A 19,487-nucleotide genomic window follows, 5' to 3' on the forward strand; every position below is an offset into this window, starting at 1 on the left:
TTCAGTCTAGCTACATTTTCTGACAACATTATAAGCCTCTTCCCTCAATCCAGTACCACCGGTCACTTCCCTTGTTAGTCACGGTTGTACACTTTTTCTCTGAGGTTTTTGTTCATTAAGGGGACGTGTGCTTGTTACAAATCATGAATTACAGAATCACAGAATTGTTTTGGTGCAAAAGGAGGCCATTCAGCCCATCATGTCTGCATTGGCTCTCCAAATGAGCATAATGGCTTAGTGCCGTTCTCCTGCTTTTTCCCCATACTCTTGCACATTGCTTCTATTCAAATAATCATCATAATAACATTGCCCTCTTGAATGCCTCGATTGAACCTGCATCCACCACACTTCCAGGCAGTGCATTCCAGACTCGAACCACTCACCTGTGGAAAAAGTTTTTTCACACATCATATTTGCTTCTTTTGCAAATCACTTTAAATCTGTGCCCTTTTATTCTCGATCCCTTGACGAGTGGGAAATGTTCCTCCCTGTCTACTCTATCCAGCCCCCTCATGATTTTGAACACCTCTATCAAATCTCCTCTTAGTCTTCTCCTCTCCAAGAACAGTCCCAACCTCTCCAATCTATCCTCATAATTGAAGTTTCTCATCCCGAGAACCATTCTTGTAAACTTCTTCTACGCTCTCTCCAATGTGATCACATCCTTCCTAATGTGTGGCGACCAGGACTGTACACGATATTCCAACTGAGGTCTAACCAGTGTCCCAGCTCTTGTACTCTATGCCCCTATTAATAAAGCCCAGTATACTGTATGATTTATTAACTGCTCTCTCCACCTGCCACCTTCAATGAGTTATGCACATATACACCCAGGTCCCTCTGCTCGTGCACCCCACTAAGAATTGTACCCCTTATTTTATATTGTGTCTCCATGTTCTTCCTACCAAAGTGCATCACCTCACATTTCTCTGCATTGAACTTCATCTGCCATCTATCTGTCCACTCCACCAACTTGTCTACGTCCTTTTTAATTTCTGTACTGTCCTTCTCACAGTTTACAATGTGGTTTTGTATCATCCGTGCATTTCTAATTTTCTGATTTATACTCTGCCCAATACTACCATTAATGTTAGGAAGGAAGGCAATCTTTTTTCAGATTCTAAAATCAGTCAGTCTATATGTGAACAGCATGAAGTTGCAGGTCAAAAATGTGGGACTTTGGCAGTGTTTTTGTTTTTGTTCATGATTTGACTACCACTTGAAATCAGTTCATTACCATACCAGCATAGTAATTTTAAAACTAAGTGAAGATGTAATTCATACCTTACTTTATTTTATTGACATGTAATTATTTTTCAGTCTGAATATGCTATTTGAATATGATTTGAACATTTTAATGAATAAAACTTTATTAATAAATAAGAGTGCAGCTGCAAACACCAAATAAATGTAAAGAAAGAACTTACATTTCTTAGTGCCTTTCACAATATATTCCCAAGCAATGCTAGCAAGGTTCCAAAAACAGCAATGTGATGTTAGTTAAAGGTTAAATATTGACCTGAATAGCGAGAGAGCTAACCTGTTTTTCAGACCGTACTGTGAAATATTTTATGCCCATTTGCAAGTGCAAGTAGGGCAATACTGCATTGGAACATCAACTTAGATTATGCGCTGACGTCAGTGGAATGGGGCTTGAACCTAAGTGAGGTAACTTTTGTGCCTAGGCCCAGAAGAAGCAAAATTTTACAGAATTTGAGGTATCACCTCGCTAAAGCAACTGCAGTTGGCGAGAACGCTTTGAGACTGGAAAAAATCTTAATTTAATGTGTATCATTCTCTGGTTAGGTTGCATGGTTACAAGGTGAATGCAGGTGATGGAAGCTCTTTGAGCTTATTTAACTCACCCACTCAGCGGTGAAAGATTAGTTGCCCCTTTTCCCCCATCGCATCATATCATTCTACCTTGATGAATCTAAGGTTTTCACAACCACTACTCTATCCAGAAGACCACTCAAAAGTTCATTGCTCTCTGCATGAATTTTGTTCTGACCAAAATTTGAAGCTGTCCTTTCACCATCAGTTTCAGCTGTGTTCCCTTGTTCTAGTATCTTGGCTTTCCTTAAAGTATTGCTCTGAGTTTACCTGGACTGTGCCATTTGGTATCTTATGCATTTCTGCCAGATCCACTCCCATCCACCCATTTTCAGTGATGACGAGCCTGGTTTCCCTAGCTTTCCCTTAAAACTCAATTATTTGATATCAGGGATCAGATATTGTCTTTCTCCAGTGTCAAAGGTTTGTAAATTTCCTTTGCACCTGGGTGAACACAGCTCTGATGGTACAGTCTGAGCAGAATGCTGTACAATTTTAACATAACATCCTCTGATTAGTATTCCTTTGATCAAACAATATTGTTCAACATTGTATTTGCTTTGTTGTTGTTTTATTGTGATGTGACAGGTTAAATATGGAGGATACTATCTTTCTCCAATTCATCTTTAGCTATTTAGCCCCACTTAATAGATCCATGATGCCCGATATTCTTCAGATATTTAGTGCTTTGAATTGGTATGCAGTAAATTTGATTTACCATCATTCTGCCATTTACTAATTTTATCCGACTTCTTCAGCCTGCTTTTACTGACTTGGACGTTCAATCATTTTACTATCTGAGAATTTAACTAATTTAGTTTATTATGCATAGATAACTACAGTCTGATACTAATAGATTGGTAAAGTAGTGATTACATATGACAAAGTAAGATGAAAAATGTGCCTAATGTGACTTTGTTAGTAAGTTAACGTACAATACTGTAGGTGTATTTTGGCATTGTGATTACATTAATAATAGAAATTAAACTTAATTTCTAATAAGTAACTACCACGTCATTTGGGGGAGAAAAATCACACCTTCCATGACATAAAACATATTGCACTATGGTAACATCATGATTAAAACTACCTCTTCTTCCCTGACTGCTTCCATAAATCTGTAGCAAAACAGTATGTATGATGCCAAATTTGTAGAGATTTTTACATATTGGATATATGTGAAATTGTGAAGGTAACTAGTAATACTTGCTCTCTATAAGTCAGTAATGAATAGACTAGCACTTGGTGCTTAGTGCCTTGTAAGATAAGTACTTCATTTCCACTATCTTAAAATACTATCTCTGTATAGGGAATTTCAAGATAGAAGAGATGAGTGACAGCTCGCATGACAAAATGCAAATAGTAAAGTAAAGCCTCAGGCATGAATAATGGCCACTTGGATAGGTACCAGAGAGTGCCCTGCACCGATGGAACAATATCACACTGAGGGGAGAGGAGACATGGAAGGATTCTTTTTTGTGTTTCGTTTCACAACAGATTTTCAGGAAATCAAAGTGACTTTGTTTTTATATCTAAAACAAAATAAAATTACACTTCATTGGAAGATCATACAGTTCAAATAGAATGATATAATTCTATTTAGTATCTTAAAACTTCCTCAAAGATTATATTGTAGCTGAAATGACAACACTTAAAAGTTTGTTCTTTCTCAAGATCTTTCTTGGCTAAACATTGGCCTGGATCTTGTTTGAAAAATAACAGCACATTAACAGCACTGTTAATGCGCAAATTGGCCAGCCAGTTCATGGAATTAAGAAATGTTGGGTGAGTTCCAAATTTCCAGAACTTGCTGGTTGATTTGCCTTGTACGAGCCATTAGCTTTTCTGTCATTTTTGAGGAATTGATGGATTTGCACATTAATTGCCCATTAAACTTGCCACAGAAAGTTAGGACTGGAACCTAACAGCATAAGCACCGTTTTAACAACTTGATAATTGCTTATACAATACTAATGAGCCTTGCTGGCCCAGAAAGGAAGCAATTTAAACTGTTCAATTTCATTCCGATATGTAGTCAATTGCGGTCAGATTTTGAAAATGCATTTTTTTCGTTCCCTGTGTCTTTTTCTCTCTCTTCATCCAATCTTTCTTTCCCCCTCTTTATTTTTCTTTCTGTACTTGGATTTGACTTTAATTCAACCTCCTCCTCTGTTTGTTTCTTAATCCCTAAATCTCACTGGTTAAGGGGATACACCGTTGTTTGCATCGTTCACTGAAATTATATATTTCCTGTCACCCTCATTATCAGCTCGAGCTTCCAGCAAGTTATGGCACAATATCTTTTGAGCTGCACGGTGCAGAAAATAGTCTAACTACCAGTGTGTACTGCAAGATACCAAACTCCAGCAGGGTGTGGCCCAGTATGTTCAGTCTCTAATTGATGGATATGTTGAAATGCATGACAAGGAGGACAATCATATTTCTGCTCTTAAGTGTAGGATGTGTAACTTAAAGCTTTGGCTTTATGCAATGAGTAATATTTTCTACTATCTGATACCATATATTTAAATTAAAATTGAAGGAAAGACTTTGTTTCTGTATTAAGTCATTCCCTACCTAAAGTTTTTGGAAGATAACTTATACTTGAGAAACTATGATGTGGTTTAGCACTCTCATGTCTATGATGGATACACTCACAATACAATATGTTCAGCATAAAGCAAACATTAAAAACTAAATATTCACTGTTGAAGGCTTCAGAGTTACCTGAAGTAATAACTAGGAACTGCTGACAAATAAATCAATTAAAAAAGGCTAAGTCAGGTTAACTGACTTTTTTTAGGCCACTCCAAATAACAGCTTTATATTTCCTCAAACATGCCTGTCTGAATTGGACAGATCACTAACTATTCATGTTTGATCAATATTTTTGCTAATTCAGTTCATTTGTTAATTTGGCTTATTTTCCTGGTTGCTAGCATTTATCTGTATCATTTTTTTCTTCCCTCCTAAGTTTGCAAAATTGTACACTGTAGGTCAGTAGTTCCCAAACTGGGTCAGGGGTCACAGGACGAGCAATTGGGATTGCAATCTCCAAGACAGCAATAGTGACTGTGGAGTGAAGCTTCTTGCAGGACAGCGCTTTGATATGTGTGCAGAGGTTTTTACTCCTATCCATGATTTGGACAGCATCTCCTCAGAGAATTTTTTCTGAGGCCTTATCGGTGCCTGCAAAATGATCATTAAAAAGCCATTGCATCATAGCTGCTCCCCACTGGCTCAAAAACCTTTCCCCCAGCTGCTCTGACAGCTCTCACTCCCATTCCAAACCCCCCCACCCACAGCTTGAGTGTTAAAATGGAGTCACAGTGCAAAAAACTTTGTGAAGCAATGCTGTAGATTTTTTTGTTTCTTGGAGCAACAGTTTTGCACACTAGCTGCAGCATTTTAAAACCCATTGTGATTGTAAATTAATCTTAACTTTGTAGTGATGAATCTCTAGCAGTTATTACTGAAAATGACTGTTCTTATGTATAATATCTAGTTATATTATATCAAATGCAACAAGGGAAACACCAGCAGCACAACTTTCGGCATAGATTTTTCTTTGTGAATTTTACTGCTAGTTTGATTTCATCCCTGCCCTTTTCCGTGTATTCTTTTGTGTTCAGCACTGCTCTTTCAATGTTGTTAAGAAAGTCCCCTTGCTCCTGTACCAAAAGCGAAATCTGCATGAAGAGATCTTGTAGCTCTTTGATTTGATTTTCAAGGTTGATCAGTTCCTTGTGGCGATTCTCAATTTCGTTCAGATGTCCTTTAGTAATTTTGACATCACTGAGGAAGTTCTCGTTGAAAATGTACCATTTGTCATGCTCCACCATGTTGTTCAGCTCCTCTTCTGATACTTCCTTTCCAACAACTTCAAGCTGACGTTGAATAAATTTCTTGCAGTTTTCTTGCTTTTTATTTAAAACAATATTAAAGTCTGACATTGCTACCTGATACTGCTTTAACAATATTGAATATTGTGTCCTCTTCATTCTTGAGATCATTGCATCCACTCCAGCCTCTGCTTCTGATTGTTGTGTGTCCTTTTGAATGGTGTCTAAGTGTTTGTAGATGGATTCGACTCGGACTTTAATGTCTTTAATGAGGGTGGAATTGTCTTTTTTTATAATGCTGAACCGACGTGTGGAAGACATGGTGGTGCTCTGTCGACTCAGTTTCTTTATATCATTGTTTAGTTCATTGATTTCATCTTGAATTCGCTGAGCACCCAATAAGAAGTCCTCTATGACTGGCTCCTTTTCAAAAATAATGGCCTGCTGTTTAAAGTCTATACTGTCTTCTGTTTGTTTGCTTTCTTCACCTTCATTTCTTATCTTAAGTTCTGCTTCTTTTGCCCGTTGTCGAAGCTCTTGAAGGCGATCCCTCATTTTGGCTACCTGTTCTCTGTTACAGTAGGTTTATCTTCTATTAGTACCTTCACTCCAGCTTCCTGGATTTTATTTCCTTGAAGACATCTTTCAACCTGTGTGTAATAAAGGGAAATTTTCAGAAGTGAAAATACAAACTCTTTTATTTCTTATTTACAGATTACACTGATTTCTGACAGAAAACAATGGGTTTGTATTATGTTTTGAAATTTAAGTTGCAGAGGCTCTCTTTTGAGATTTGAATTAATGTACATTTTTGGATGCTAGTAGAGGGAGTCTTATTCCGCAGATGGCTATTATATTTGATTAGAAATGTTACTTCCTTGACTTCAAGAAAAATGAACAATAATTGGTGAGGGTAAGAAAGACAAATAAAATAGTAATTATTGCCACTCTGGAGCAAATTTGTTGAGTGAGTTTGGCTGGAATTCATGGATAAGTCACGTTAGGTTGTCATACTGCATTGGGTAACCTAGGTGGAAAAGCACCTTAAATATTGGATAGCTCAATAAGCATTGTTTCCACCAAGGGAGTAGAGCAAATCTATTGGTCGTTGGGTGGCCAGGACACTAAAGCTTTAAATACATTTATTGTTAGAGAAAAAGAAGTAATGACAAGAAACTTGCAACTGTTGGTAGGTGTATTTCAGCCTGTGGTGTTTCCAAATTGGATGGTTAGTTGATTTCACGTTATACTAATATATTTTTGAAGGCTTATTAACCTGCACCAACACTTCTTACCCCATGTGCAATCCCAGCAGCTGATATCGTGCCAATAGAGTTTTTCTTTAATACCCTGTAGAGCCAGGACAAGTGAATTGGGGTATTGCTCTCTTTTGTCCTACTTCTCTGCAAACTGCAATTAACAGCGTTTCACATTTTATAGCCAGGGAAGTTGTCTCATGCTGGATGTAAACAGCCATTTACAGCTGGTCATAGCCATTGTATTTCAGAGTGGTTTAAGGCTTTCACAGTCAAACAATGACTCAATAAATTGCAAAGGAATTAAGATAGGATGGCAAACTTTTTGCAGGAAAAGCTCTGTAAAATGCAGCTCAGAGATCAAGATGGGCAGTCTAAATTCCCTGTAGTGTTGGCCCTTGCCTTTGGAACATGAGTATTGCTTCTCTTTTGCCTGTTTTGACATCAACATCATATGAAAGGGCTATAGCTATGCACTGAATTTACAAGATAGTTACTCCAGCCATGCAGGTACTGAGGCAAGTAATGTGGAATACAAAATTATTGATCTCCATAATGCTGGTTTAGGAAATTGTGCAATACAATTTATGTAACATAAATCAAGCTAAGATTTAAAAGTATCAATATCATCACATATTTCAACTAGTTCGAAGAATTTGCTTCTAGTTGTGGAAGGGGAAACCATGGCTGGTTTTTATTCCACTCCTTAATGTAGCTCATGCAGTTAGTATTTTGTCCCAGTGGTTATGAAGTTCAGTTTGCAGGTATGAAGTTCATGTGCACAATTTTTTTGTATCAGTGTGCAATTCTACATGTGTCTGCAATGTTTAGTGCTTTCTTGTTCATCATAGTTTCAGTGGGTGTGTAATACTGCATTTGTATATTTTTCAATTTATTTATCAGAGCAGTTAGTACTGGGCAAGGGGCTCAGTCTGTTTTTAAATCAAATTACAGGGTAATTTGAAAGGTACAGATACATAGATCTTTAAAGACAGTAAAGGTAGATAAAGCTATATATTTTTTTTAAATTTAAACCTAGGAGCATTGAATACAAAAGTGTGATGTTATTGGTTGTCATTGGTTAGGCCACAGTTGGAGGATTACATGTAGTTCAGGGTAAAGAATCACTAGTATGATATACTGGAGGTGAGATGGTATAGTTATATGGGCTGAAATAACATTGTAGCTTTTTCATTTGAACACAGAAGATTGGGGGGCACTTAAAGTTAAAGTACATGAAATGTTTTGAAAGGATAAATAGTGAAAGATTGCTTGCCAGAAAATCGGTAGCAAGAATATAAATTTAGGATTATCGCTGCAAAAGTGAAGAGAGAAGTTAGGAGCTGTTATTCTGGTTATTACAACATGGAATGTTTTTCCACGAGCAGCTAGTGAGGCAGAGGCAATACATCATTTAAAGGGGAAGTAGATAAGTATTTGAAAAAGATATAAGACATACTAGTAAAGAACACAAAAATGGAACTGGAGTGAATGGCTCCAGTTGCCACAAGTATAATGAACTAAATGGCTACCTAATATGCTGTAATTTATATGATTCCATGTTATTTCAAAATCACATTCTAAAGTGATGTAGTATCTTTGCAGTTAATGATCACATTAATTTTCAAATTTGTTGCAAGTGAGTCATATTCGGCGATCGTGCTCGTCCATCTTCAGTAAAGCACACAGCACTATGGCCAGATAAAAATAATTGGGAAATACTTCACCCACTTGGTTTCTGCTTGTTACATTTATCTTTTCCTCTTTGTCCACCACCCCCCCTCATTAGTTCATGTTCACTCAAAAACTTAAATTATCAGGAAGGCAAGTGATTCAAAACATGAAGTCACACTAGGACAAGTGTTTGACTGTCTCCGTATGTAGTGTAACCTATTCCCTCACCCTCCGTCTTTCTCACTGAGTTACTCCTAGCTTCAGTTGCTACACTACGATCTATATAGAGCAGAAGGCCATTCAGCCCCTTGAGCCTTTACACCAGATAGCCATTTCTAACAGTATGCTGCACTGTGCTGCAATAAAATGGTAAAGGTCTGTAAATTATACTTGGGCTATTGCATGTGACACACAGGTAAAGTTTTGAACTACAGGAAACTATTAAATTGGTGTGCCAACAACCGGCTTCCTCTCTCAGTAAAGGAACGCTGAGAATCCTTGGTAAAACAGATTGTGTGTTTGTTTGTGTGAGGGAGATACTTGGGGCAACATTTTCCCGTCCGTGGGGGGACGGGGCCCACTCACCGACGCGCAAAATGACTTGCGGTGACATTGGGTGGTCTTCCCGACGTAACCGCGCGTCATTCTGATCCTCAGTTCGGCGCATACGTAGTGGAGTCAGCTACACGAACTGTCAAAGGCCTATTAAGGCCTGTTTAAAAACTAATTAAAGTGCTTAGCTGAGCTACCCGTTCAACCTTAAGGTTGGCGGGCAGGCGAAGAGCCCAGGCGGCCTTTGCATTTTTCATGAAACCTCATCCACAGGCGGGATGAGGTTTCATGAAGGGTTTATTAATGAAATGATTTTTGAAAAAATTCATTGACATGTCCCAGCTCATGTGACACTATCACATGAAGGAACATGGTTTAAAAGTTTTTTTTTCCCTTTTATTTAAATTTTAAAACCTTAAACTGATCTCCCTGAGGCACGGCGCAAAAGAGCGCAGAGAACCACTCAGGGAATCCCCCCCACCGCCTGCACAGGGAGCACTCAGCGCTTCCGGGCGGGCGAGCGTCATGATGGGTGGGCCTTAATTGGCCGGCCCACATAAAATGGCGGCGCGTCCCTAATCGGGGGCACCGATCAGGTTCGCGGCCACCTTCACCTGCCCCTGCACAACCCCCTCCCGACGGGGGAAAATTTCTGCCCTTGGTTATATGATTGTTTGATTTTCCCCTGTGTTGCCTTGTGATATTTGGCCATTTTTACCATGACAAATTACGTGCCCTAATTAGCAGAAGATTGGCTGGATTCCACAGACAAGACTTACTTCCTTCAGTTGCTCATGTACACTTCTAAACAGCATTGCACATTCATGTAGTTTAGTTTTAAATGTATTACGTAAACAATGTGAAATTTGGAAAAATTAATATCCTACACAGTATGGTCAAGTTCAATATCATCATCTTTGGCTGTTTTGCATTTTAGAAAGAAGTCTCTGTCTGCAGTTTGTTTTCCATAGTTTTAATGTGTATCCTTTTAATTCATTAAATTCTGCTACTTTTTAACCCCTGTTTTTTAGAAACGACTTAACTGGTTCCAGATGCAGAAGTTCAAACTGAGAGTTTTCTTTTTTTAAAAAAAAAGCCAATTTTTAAATCGGTGACTTGTACTTGGACCTAATACTATGACTAATGCTTCTGAAACTGTTTACGTCGCAAAGTTTGTCATAGGCCATGACAAGCGTACGTACTAATGATATATAATATCAAGAAACTATGTCATAAATGTGGGAAAATCAAAACAGGCATTTGAGATTGTGTAATATTAGTTTGGGAATTTCCTTAAGTGCAAACTCCTCAGCCAACCTTCCAATAAATGGCGAGTATGCTTCAGTGAAACAAGAGAAATATGGAAAAGGGCCAACACAGATTTTCTGCTAAAGACCTCACAGCTTAGTGCCCAAGACTGACTTCTTGGGGAAAGAAAGCAAAGAAGAGAGAGAGAGAGCTGTTGCTTATTGCTAATCCCCTTATGAAACAAGAAAATAAGTGTAGATCAAGAGGTTTTGAAAATTGCAGCTGCTGAACAACAAATGCCTAACACAGTAGTCTGGTATGCTAGCTTACTTTCCAGCAACAAATTGGGGGCAGCAAATATGTTGTTCCCAATTCATCATTGCAGTTAATCATTGTGATAAATCTGTACAGTAATTGTTCCAAGTTTGAAATTTACCAGCTAACTAGATTTGAGGAAATGGTCTAGCTGTTGTTAAGGTTGCTGTAGAGCCAATGGCCAACTATGTAGCTGTTTAAATCATTTACATTTCTACTCATTGTGCGCTTGAAACCAATCATTAAAAATCTGATCAACTATAAACTATATCTGATATTTTCAGTCAAACATTAAACTATTTCTACATTAGAGCCTTTCATATTTACAGCGATGAGGTGAATTCAAACATAACGAGAGGAAGTTCAGTTCATGTATGGACACTTGCGTCAAATGCCCAGAGGGCAGGCAGTCCCATGGCATGGTATCCTTCAGTAACGTTACTGAAAAATGCGATGTTGATTGTGCAGATTGCCCATTGGAATTGACATAAGTCTGCATAGCCACTTTGTGAGTTAATTCTCCCCCAATTAGTGCATTTCTTCCAGACCAGGAACGCCTCAGGTCTTTGCTAAGTTACCTAATTTTACCTGGACACTACTTGAAATGTTACAATTAAGCTCAACACTCTCTTGGGTTAAGGAAAAGAAAATGGACAGAGTTCTTGTTCATGTCCACTGTTATGCAGTCTCTGCTCAAAGTGGATTGAATTGGAGTTGCTGTTAATACTCTTACAGTTGAATAAACTGCTAATACTTGCTGTCTAGTACCACACTGTGAATGGCCACTTGGACAAAACACTGAAGAGGACTTGTTGCCATGGAACCTTGCGTCATCATGGAATCCGTAACTGCAAGAAAATAGATAGGGAGCAGAAGATAATAGTTGGAAGCAAAAAAAAAAAAAAATCCTTTACTTAGCTGAAGGGGTGTCACTGTGGTCATCTTGACATGAGACTTTTAAAAATAAAGGATATAGTATTAAAAACAGATTGGGGGAAATTATTTTAGAAGAACTTGACACTTTTAAGAGTAGAGTGACATAGTCTACCTGAGCAACAGGGACTGTATAGTTTGCTGCCAGTGAAAGTTGCTTGTGGGCCTTCTCTGTATTGCTTCCAGTTCTTGAATACTTACTTTTTATTGACTAGAAAATGATACTGTACTCCAGGATTGGTCTGACATGCATTCTCAAAGTTTAATTGTGATTTTGTCCAATCTGTACAGTTTTCACTATTATCAACTTGGCTTATTTGGTAGCATTCAGAGTTGACAGGTTATGGGTTCTAGCCCCACTCTACATCTTAAAGATATAATTGACACGTCACACTTTAGCACTGAGGAGGTGCTGCATTGTTTGAGGTGCCATCCTTTTGAAGTCCTATCTTCCTGCACTGTGGTTCAGGCAGACCTGGAAGATCCATGGCATTATTTAAAGACTAGGAGTTCTCCCAGTGTCTTTGCCAACAATTCCACTTCAACTAACACCATCAAAAATGGATTAGCTAGTCATTAATTTCGGCGCTGTTTTGTGAGATATTGCTGTATAAATGTCTGCCTCATTTCCCAACATAACTGAATGCACTTTGGGTGATTTATTGGATGTGAGAGACTTTAGAGCATCAACACATGTGAATATGTCAATATAAGTTCAGCTTTTTTCCCTTTGTTCTCTTTCCTTTCATTCTTTCAATACTTTCAGTTTGATCTTTCAACTTTACTGCTAGTTATTTCTTAAACCATCCAGTTTTTCTTGTTTGCAATACTTTTTACTTATTTATGCTTCATTTTATCTATCATTAGTCCACCCATTTAAATATTTTGTTGTGTAATGTCATTTGTACTTTGGCAGTTGCCTCTTCTAATTAAACAGTCTTTGATAATTTGGTGTCTTAATATTTAGCCAAATTACATTGAAAATGAGAGTTGCATTAACAGAAGTCTATTAGGTCATTTGGCTAGGGATTATTGTGTAGCACAATGAGATGGAACAGGACAGAAAAAGGCAAGTGAAAATATGAAAGGCGTAAATATTTGTATTTTACAAAACCTATTCAAACCATTCTATTGAAACTATGGAAGCACCATACTATATTTTGGAACCTAGATGGGTAACAGATAGCATGTCACTGTTCCTTCATGTTCTGTTTTGATTTTTTTAAAGGGCATAATCGGACAACAATTCTGATATGGTGTTTTAAGAAGTTCTATGAACAACATGTGATACACTCCTGTTTTGTGCATTGTCCAGAGAAAAAAAAAAACATTCTAGGGTAAATCATGCCATGTAATTTTAAATTTGTCAGACTGCTGGGATAGCTTTGACGTGCTGTACTGTCAGGTAATAGAGACAGTAACACTGACACATTGGCACAAAGAGCTCTCATGTGACTTACCCAATAACAAACAAATTCTTGCTATGGAGAAATGAGGTTTTCTAGCGAAAGTACCAATGAATCATCGAATCATAGGATAATTTTTTTATTCATTCATGGAATGTGGGCTTCACGTGCTGGGCCAGCATTCATTGCCCATCCCTTATTGCCCTTGAGAAGGTGGTGGTGAGCTGCCTTCTTGAACCGCTGTAGTCCATGTGGTGTAGGTATATCCACAGTGCTATTAGGAAGGGAGTTCCACGATTTTGACCCAACGACAGTGAAGGAACAGCCATATGCTTCTAAGTCAGGATGGTGAGTGACTTGGAGGGGAACTTTCAGGTGGTGGTGTTCCCATCAATCTGCTGCCCTTGTCCTTCTAGATGGTAGTAACTTCTAATTACTTCTCGCCTGTTTATCTGCACAGGCTGTTTGCCACAACAATTGAAAATTAATCCCACCACCCCTTCTTACTATGGTGTATCTTCCTTGCTTTAAACATTTATCCATCCTTCCCTTGAAGGAGCATGTAATGGTCTTGTGGCAAAGCATTCAATGCCTTAAGAACTCTAAAGAAATTTTTTCCATCTTTCTGCTCACTTAATTTTAAAATGGTCACTTGTTACTAATTCCTCAACCAGGAGTTGACCTTTATTTATCAAATAATAATTTCATAATTTTGAATGCCTCTATTAAGTCCCTTAGTCTATTCTGTTCCTTCTTAATTTGGTATCATCCTGGTGAACACTTTTTATGGCTTTAATGGTCCTTTTATAATCCGATGTCCAAAGCCGCATATATTGCTATAGTTAGGGCCTACTAATTATCTTGTACAGATTTATCATAGCCTTTTTTTATATATGCTATGCCCCTGTATTCTAGTAAGTGTCGTATTTTGTGTTAATTACATTATGAGCAATAAAGACTACAACTCAGCAAAGGTATTTGGGATTTCCATATAAATCTAAGCAGAAATCATTCTACCCATTGTAAATAGCAGTAGATCTAGCACTGACCAATTCAGCTAACGACCATTTGAGCTTCGTTCACAACCACTTCAGAAGCTTGCCTTTTATGATCATCTTTGGCATGCTATTAATAAACCTTGTTAAAATCAAAATAGATCACATTCACAGAATTTGTATGAACAACGTCTGAAATTTTCTCAAAGAACTCCACTAAATTTATTAGGTAAGACCTGTTGTTCATAAATTCATGCTAACTCCCTTTTATTTGTGGAAATTTAGTTTTTCCCTCTTTCAGATTCCTTCTGATAATTTACCCATAACAGATGTTGGATTCACCAGCTTACGGTTTCCTGGGCTGTCACTGTGCTTTTTAAAGATTGATGTTATGTTAGCTACTTCCCTAAAGATGGTGGAAAGAAGGTGACCAATTCACATTGGCCACTTCCTTGTGCATCTTTGCATGAAATTCATTAATCTCTGCTTCCTTGCACCCCTTTACTTTCCTTAAGTTATCAGTGACCAACTAATCCAAAAAATTTTTATCTTTCATTAGTTTCTGTTTTCTCCTTCCCAAAGCAGAAAATTAGCTTCTATGCTTTATTCCATGAAAACAGAAAAGAATAATTCATTTAGCATGTTTGATGTCCTTGTTCATATTATCTGCTATCCTAACCTCATTTTTTATTTAGTTTCCCTGATGAGTTTCTTAACCTCCTTTGCTACTTTTTATATCTATCTCAAATTGTGTTTCAGTGGATGTATATTTAGGAACAATTTCTTTTTTGCCCTTATTCCCACACATTTTTTCCTCTTGTTCCATTTGTCCTGGGCTATGTGCTCACTATGTATTCTGTATAGTATTTATAAACATAAATCACTTTTTGCCACTTTTTTTTTCTGTAACAACATTGCTGTTTCCTGGTAAAAGCAAAAAACTGTGGATGCTGGAAATCCAAAACAAAAACAAAAATACCTGGAAAAACTCAGCAGGTCTGGCAGCATCTGTGGAGAGGAGCACAGTTAATGTTTCGAGTCCGAATGACCCTTCAACAGAACTAAGTAAAACGGCCCATCTCCCGCGCATCCGCCCTCACACCTTCTTCTCCCTCCCAGAAACATGATAGGGTCCCCCTTGTCCTCACTTATCACCCCACCAGCTTCCACATTCAAAGAATGATCGTCCTCCAACTCCAGCATGATGCCACCGCCAAACACATCTTCCCTTCACTCCCCCGGCGGCATTCCGCAGGGATTGTTCCCTCCGAGACACCCTGGTCCACTCCTCCATCACCCCCTACACCTTAACCCCCTCCCATGGCACCTTCCCATGCAACCGCAGAAGGTGCGACACCTGCCCCTTTACTTCCCCTCTCCTCACCGTCCAAGGACCCAAACACTCCTTTCAAGTGAAGCAGCATTTCACTTGCACTTCCCTCAACTTAGTCTGCTGCATTCATTGCTCCCAATACGGTTTCCTCTACATTGGAGAGACCAAACGCAGACTGGGTGATCGCTTTGCAGAGCACCTTTGGTCTGTCCGCAAGCATTACCCAGACCTCCCTGTCGCATGCCATTTAAACACTCCACCCTGCTCTCATGCCCACATGTACATCCTTGGCTTGCTGCATTGTTCCAGTGAAGCTCAACGCAAACTGGAGGAACAGCACCTCGTCATCCGACTAGGCACTTTACAGCCTTCCGGACTGAATATGGAGTTCAACAATTTTAGATCATGAACTCTGTACTCCATCCCCAACCTCTTTCCGATTTTCCCCCTCCTTTTTGTTTTTTCCAATAATTTATATAGATTTTTCTTTTCCCACCTACTTCCATTATTTTTAAGTGTATTTCCATCCATTGTTTTATCTCTGCCTTTTAGCCTATTTCAATCCCTTCCGCCCACCCCACCCCCACTAGGGCTATTTGTACCTTGTTTGTCCTGCTTTCTACCCTTAATTAGCACATTCCTTTAGATAATATTACCACCTTCAACACCTCTTTGTCCTTTTATCTGTGACATCTTTTGGTTATCTCCAATTAGTTCTTTTGAAGGGTCATTCGGACTCGAAACGTTAACTGTGCTCCTCTCCACAGATGCTGCCAGACCTGCTGAGTTTTTCCAGGTATTTTTGTTTTTGTTTTGCAGTTTCCTGAGTTCCCCTCAGAAATCAACTTTCATAAAACTGAATGTTTATATTGTACTTATTTTCTTTTCTACCATAAACCTCAAGTTAAACTCTGCAATATTGTAGTAACTGTTACCAAGATGTTCTCTGACTTTGGCCTGCTGTACCATCTCCTGATTGTTATAACAGAACAATTGCACTGAAACAGCATCTTTAACACAGATGAAAATCTGATGGTGCTTCACAGGAGCAAAATTAGATTGGCTCAGTGTCACTTTTCAAAGAAGGGAATATAAGAACAGATGACAAAAAATCTAGACACTGGGATAGGTAGTAAGAAACATCTTAAAGGAGAAGATGGAGATAGAGTGATGGTGATATTAAGGGAGGACATTTCAGAGCTTGGAACCTAAATTGCTGGAGAGATGGTTGCCAATTGTGAAGCAAAGGATGTGAGACAAGAAACCAGAGTTCTTGGCAGGTTGTAGGGCTGAGGAGGTTATAAAGACGGGGTGGGTCGAATATAGTGGGGCTCCTGCTCGTGTTGCTTCATTGACCAATTGTTCCATGTAATAATCTAGTGTTTTGACCAGCATCTTGTTAGCATTGCACCCTTTCCCAACGTGTCCTGGTGAACTTAAGTCATCCATAACAATTGCCTGTTTCTGTACAGAGTTCCATATTTGATTACAAATTTCTTGGTTCAATCCCTTCTAATTTGATGATCTATAGTGGACGCTCAAGTTAGTTTCTTTCCCTTGTCCCTCTCATCACTAATAGGTTTCCACCTTATCTGCACTTTGATTAGAAAGTTGTACCTCTATTATAATCCAGTTTTCTTTCACATTAAAACTCAACACTCCTTCCAGTTTCTCTCTTCTGTGATTCTGACTATCTGTATCCCTGCACATTTATCAAAGCTGTGCTAATGTTGAGCTCAGTTTCTGACACCTGTGATATCATACTTCATTTGTATCAAGGACTTTTGTGTCTCCCATTTTATTCCAAGTATTTCCGGAATTCATATACAGAAACTTGAGACATTATTTCTACTCACTTCAGAGAATAACGTAATTGCTTTGTTGTTATTTCCCCATGTAATCATATCCATATACTTGGCAAACTTCTCTGCTATATCACTGTGATTTACCAGCCCACACTCTGTGCAGTGATATCTAGCTTTTTTATCTTTTCTACCTGCATTACACCCCCACCATTTCTGCCTCTGCCTGGCTTGTCCATTCCCCCTTATTTTTTTCAATCATTTCCACTGCCTCATTCACTACCTCTGGAAAGACATTGGCACTCTTTTGATTCAGGTGAAGGTCACCCTATCTGTGGAAGTGAACTTATCCTAATGGATTGGAATTTCAATGTACAAAGATCCCCAGTTCTGCAATAAACTACTGCGCCATTTCAATTCCCTAGTTTTGGAATAGTATTAAGTTGTTAAGTTCAGAAAGTATTTAACAATACAGTATACTATGTAAGTATATAACTATACATTTATGATCCTTAGCTTTTTATGCAGCAGTTTTACAAAATCATAAATATGCTATTTGATTACTTCCAGTAGTCCACATTTTACTTTACACATGTAACTGAAATTGTTCTTAAAATATGTGTAATCTTTGTACCGTACCTTATACAATCAGACTAGAATTAATAGCACGTTCGTCCAAAATCTTAGATAGAATCTTGGCTCCCTGGATATAAAAGTGAAGAATCTATGCATAGCAGCTTCATGGTATGCTTGAAGTCTCTAAGAGCAAGTAGTATTTTAAGATCACAGTGACTTTTCTTTAGTAGTTCTCCATCTTGTAAACATTACTGAAGAAGTGACTTCCTACTATGCTAAATGTTGTGAGTTCTCAGACCACGTAACCTGGCACTCCTCCAAAGGAGATGTGATCAGACAGCTTCGATGTTCACATGACGTCAAGAACAAGAAAACTTCTTCCTGTTATTTCCTGGGCTGGGAATCTGGTTCAGCCTGTTGGGAGGCTTTGGAGGAGCACAATACCTTGTCTGCTATCCAATAGCCTAAAGCTTTTAGAAACAATTCCACAATTATCCACAGTATAAATTATCGGGTAGTATAGAATAGAAGGACGAAGCACCCTGACCGAATGCTGGTTTCTATATTTTTAATAAATCTAAAAGATGATTATATTGTACCATGTTGTGTACTTAAAGCTAAAATATTAAAGGCTAATTTGGGATCTTACATTCTGGCCAGACTTTTCCCAAAGGAACAACACTAGTTCTGTCGAAGGGTCATGAGGACTCGAAACGTCAACTCTTTTCTTCTCCGCCGATGCTGCCAGACCTGCTGAGTTTTTCCAGGTAATTCTGTTTTTGTTTAACACTTTCACTGATCTAGTTTACATATGGAACATTTGACAAGGAATCACAGTAGTCTGCATCATAGTCATAATTTACTGTGCAGACAAGAATTGATCAAAAAGTCAAAGTCACTTCCAAGATCAATTTAGTGTTTGTAAATATGGCCAGCAATTACCATTAAATTGTTCAGGTCGAAAACATTTCTTTTGGAGTGAATTTTTGCTCAAGCAGTTGTTTCACAGCATTCTACATGTAGGCTCTTTCTTTCATGAATTATATTCAGTGATTTAATAAAAAAAATGTATAAACCACAGTGAGTCTATTCAAACCTCCTAAGGCGAATAAAACCATCATTGTTTTTTATAAGTCAAATGAATATGAATTGTTATTTCATATTCCCCTTTTTTAAATGATGTTCATTAATTTTAAACCTTTGAATGCTAAAGCTGTAATTAGTATAATTGACTTGTGTCACTGAACCCTACAATGCAAAGGAAATAATTGCATAACATAGTTGAGCTAAAGTTGCTGAAGCACTCTGGATTGTTCGTATCAGTGCTGATGATAATTAAGCTTTTTCAACAAAAAATCATTTTTAAAGAAATATGAGTAAAGATACAAAAAATTAATTCATATTTATCTTCACAATTAACAACAGCTTGCAATTCTAGACCAAAGGGGAAGGTCTTGTAAACTTTCAGTTTGGATGTGTAGTCATAACTCTACAACATGATCAATTTGTTAAGGGAAGATTAATAATTTGTCAATAATCATTATTATATGGAAATATGTTCTTTGTCTACAATGCAGGTTTTTGCATACCACAACATTAATCTTTTATATTTATTTTCATTGAAGATCTATATTGTTCCATTTGGTCTCCTTTTCTGCATTTACAACCCTCTTATCCCCCAAAGAAAGTCTGGAAGAGCTTTTATGAACTTGCTCTTTTTTA

At 38.0% G+C, this 19,487-nt stretch overlaps 2 protein-coding genes across 6 annotated transcripts in view; one reads left to right on the forward strand and one right to left on the reverse strand.

Annotated features, from left to right (window-relative positions):
• The window catches only part of arl13b (ADP-ribosylation factor-like 13b), a 93,261-nt gene that overhangs the window by 40,004 nt on the left and 33,770 nt on the right, over positions 1–19,487 (forward strand). The gene's annotated exons all lie outside the window — the stretch shown is intronic.
• Positions 1,273–18,054, reverse strand: stx19 (syntaxin 19). Of its 3 annotated transcripts, XM_041210995.1 has the most exons (3): positions 17,829–18,054; positions 11,489–11,568; positions 1,273–6,325 (listed from the first exon to the last, which is right to left on the reverse strand). In XM_041210995.1, exon 3 carries the CDS (start codon positions 6,228–6,230, stop codon positions 5,349–5,351), a length of 882 nt encoding a protein of 293 aa, XP_041066929.1. In that variant the 5' UTR covers positions 6,231–6,325; positions 11,489–11,568; positions 17,829–18,054; the 3' UTR covers positions 1,273–5,348. The 3 variants fall into 3 exon arrangements, with proteins under 3 accessions (XP_041066929.1, XP_041066927.1, XP_041066928.1); XM_041210993.1 differs by lacking the exon at positions 11,489–11,568; XM_041210994.1 differs by lacking the exons at positions 11,489–11,568; positions 17,829–18,054 and adding an exon at positions 11,454–11,474.

This window comes from Carcharodon carcharias, chromosome 18, assembly GCF_017639515.1.
Source record: "Carcharodon carcharias isolate sCarCar2 chromosome 18, sCarCar2.pri, whole genome shotgun sequence".
Taxonomy (NCBI): domain Eukaryota; kingdom Metazoa; phylum Chordata; class Chondrichthyes; order Lamniformes; family Lamnidae; genus Carcharodon; species Carcharodon carcharias.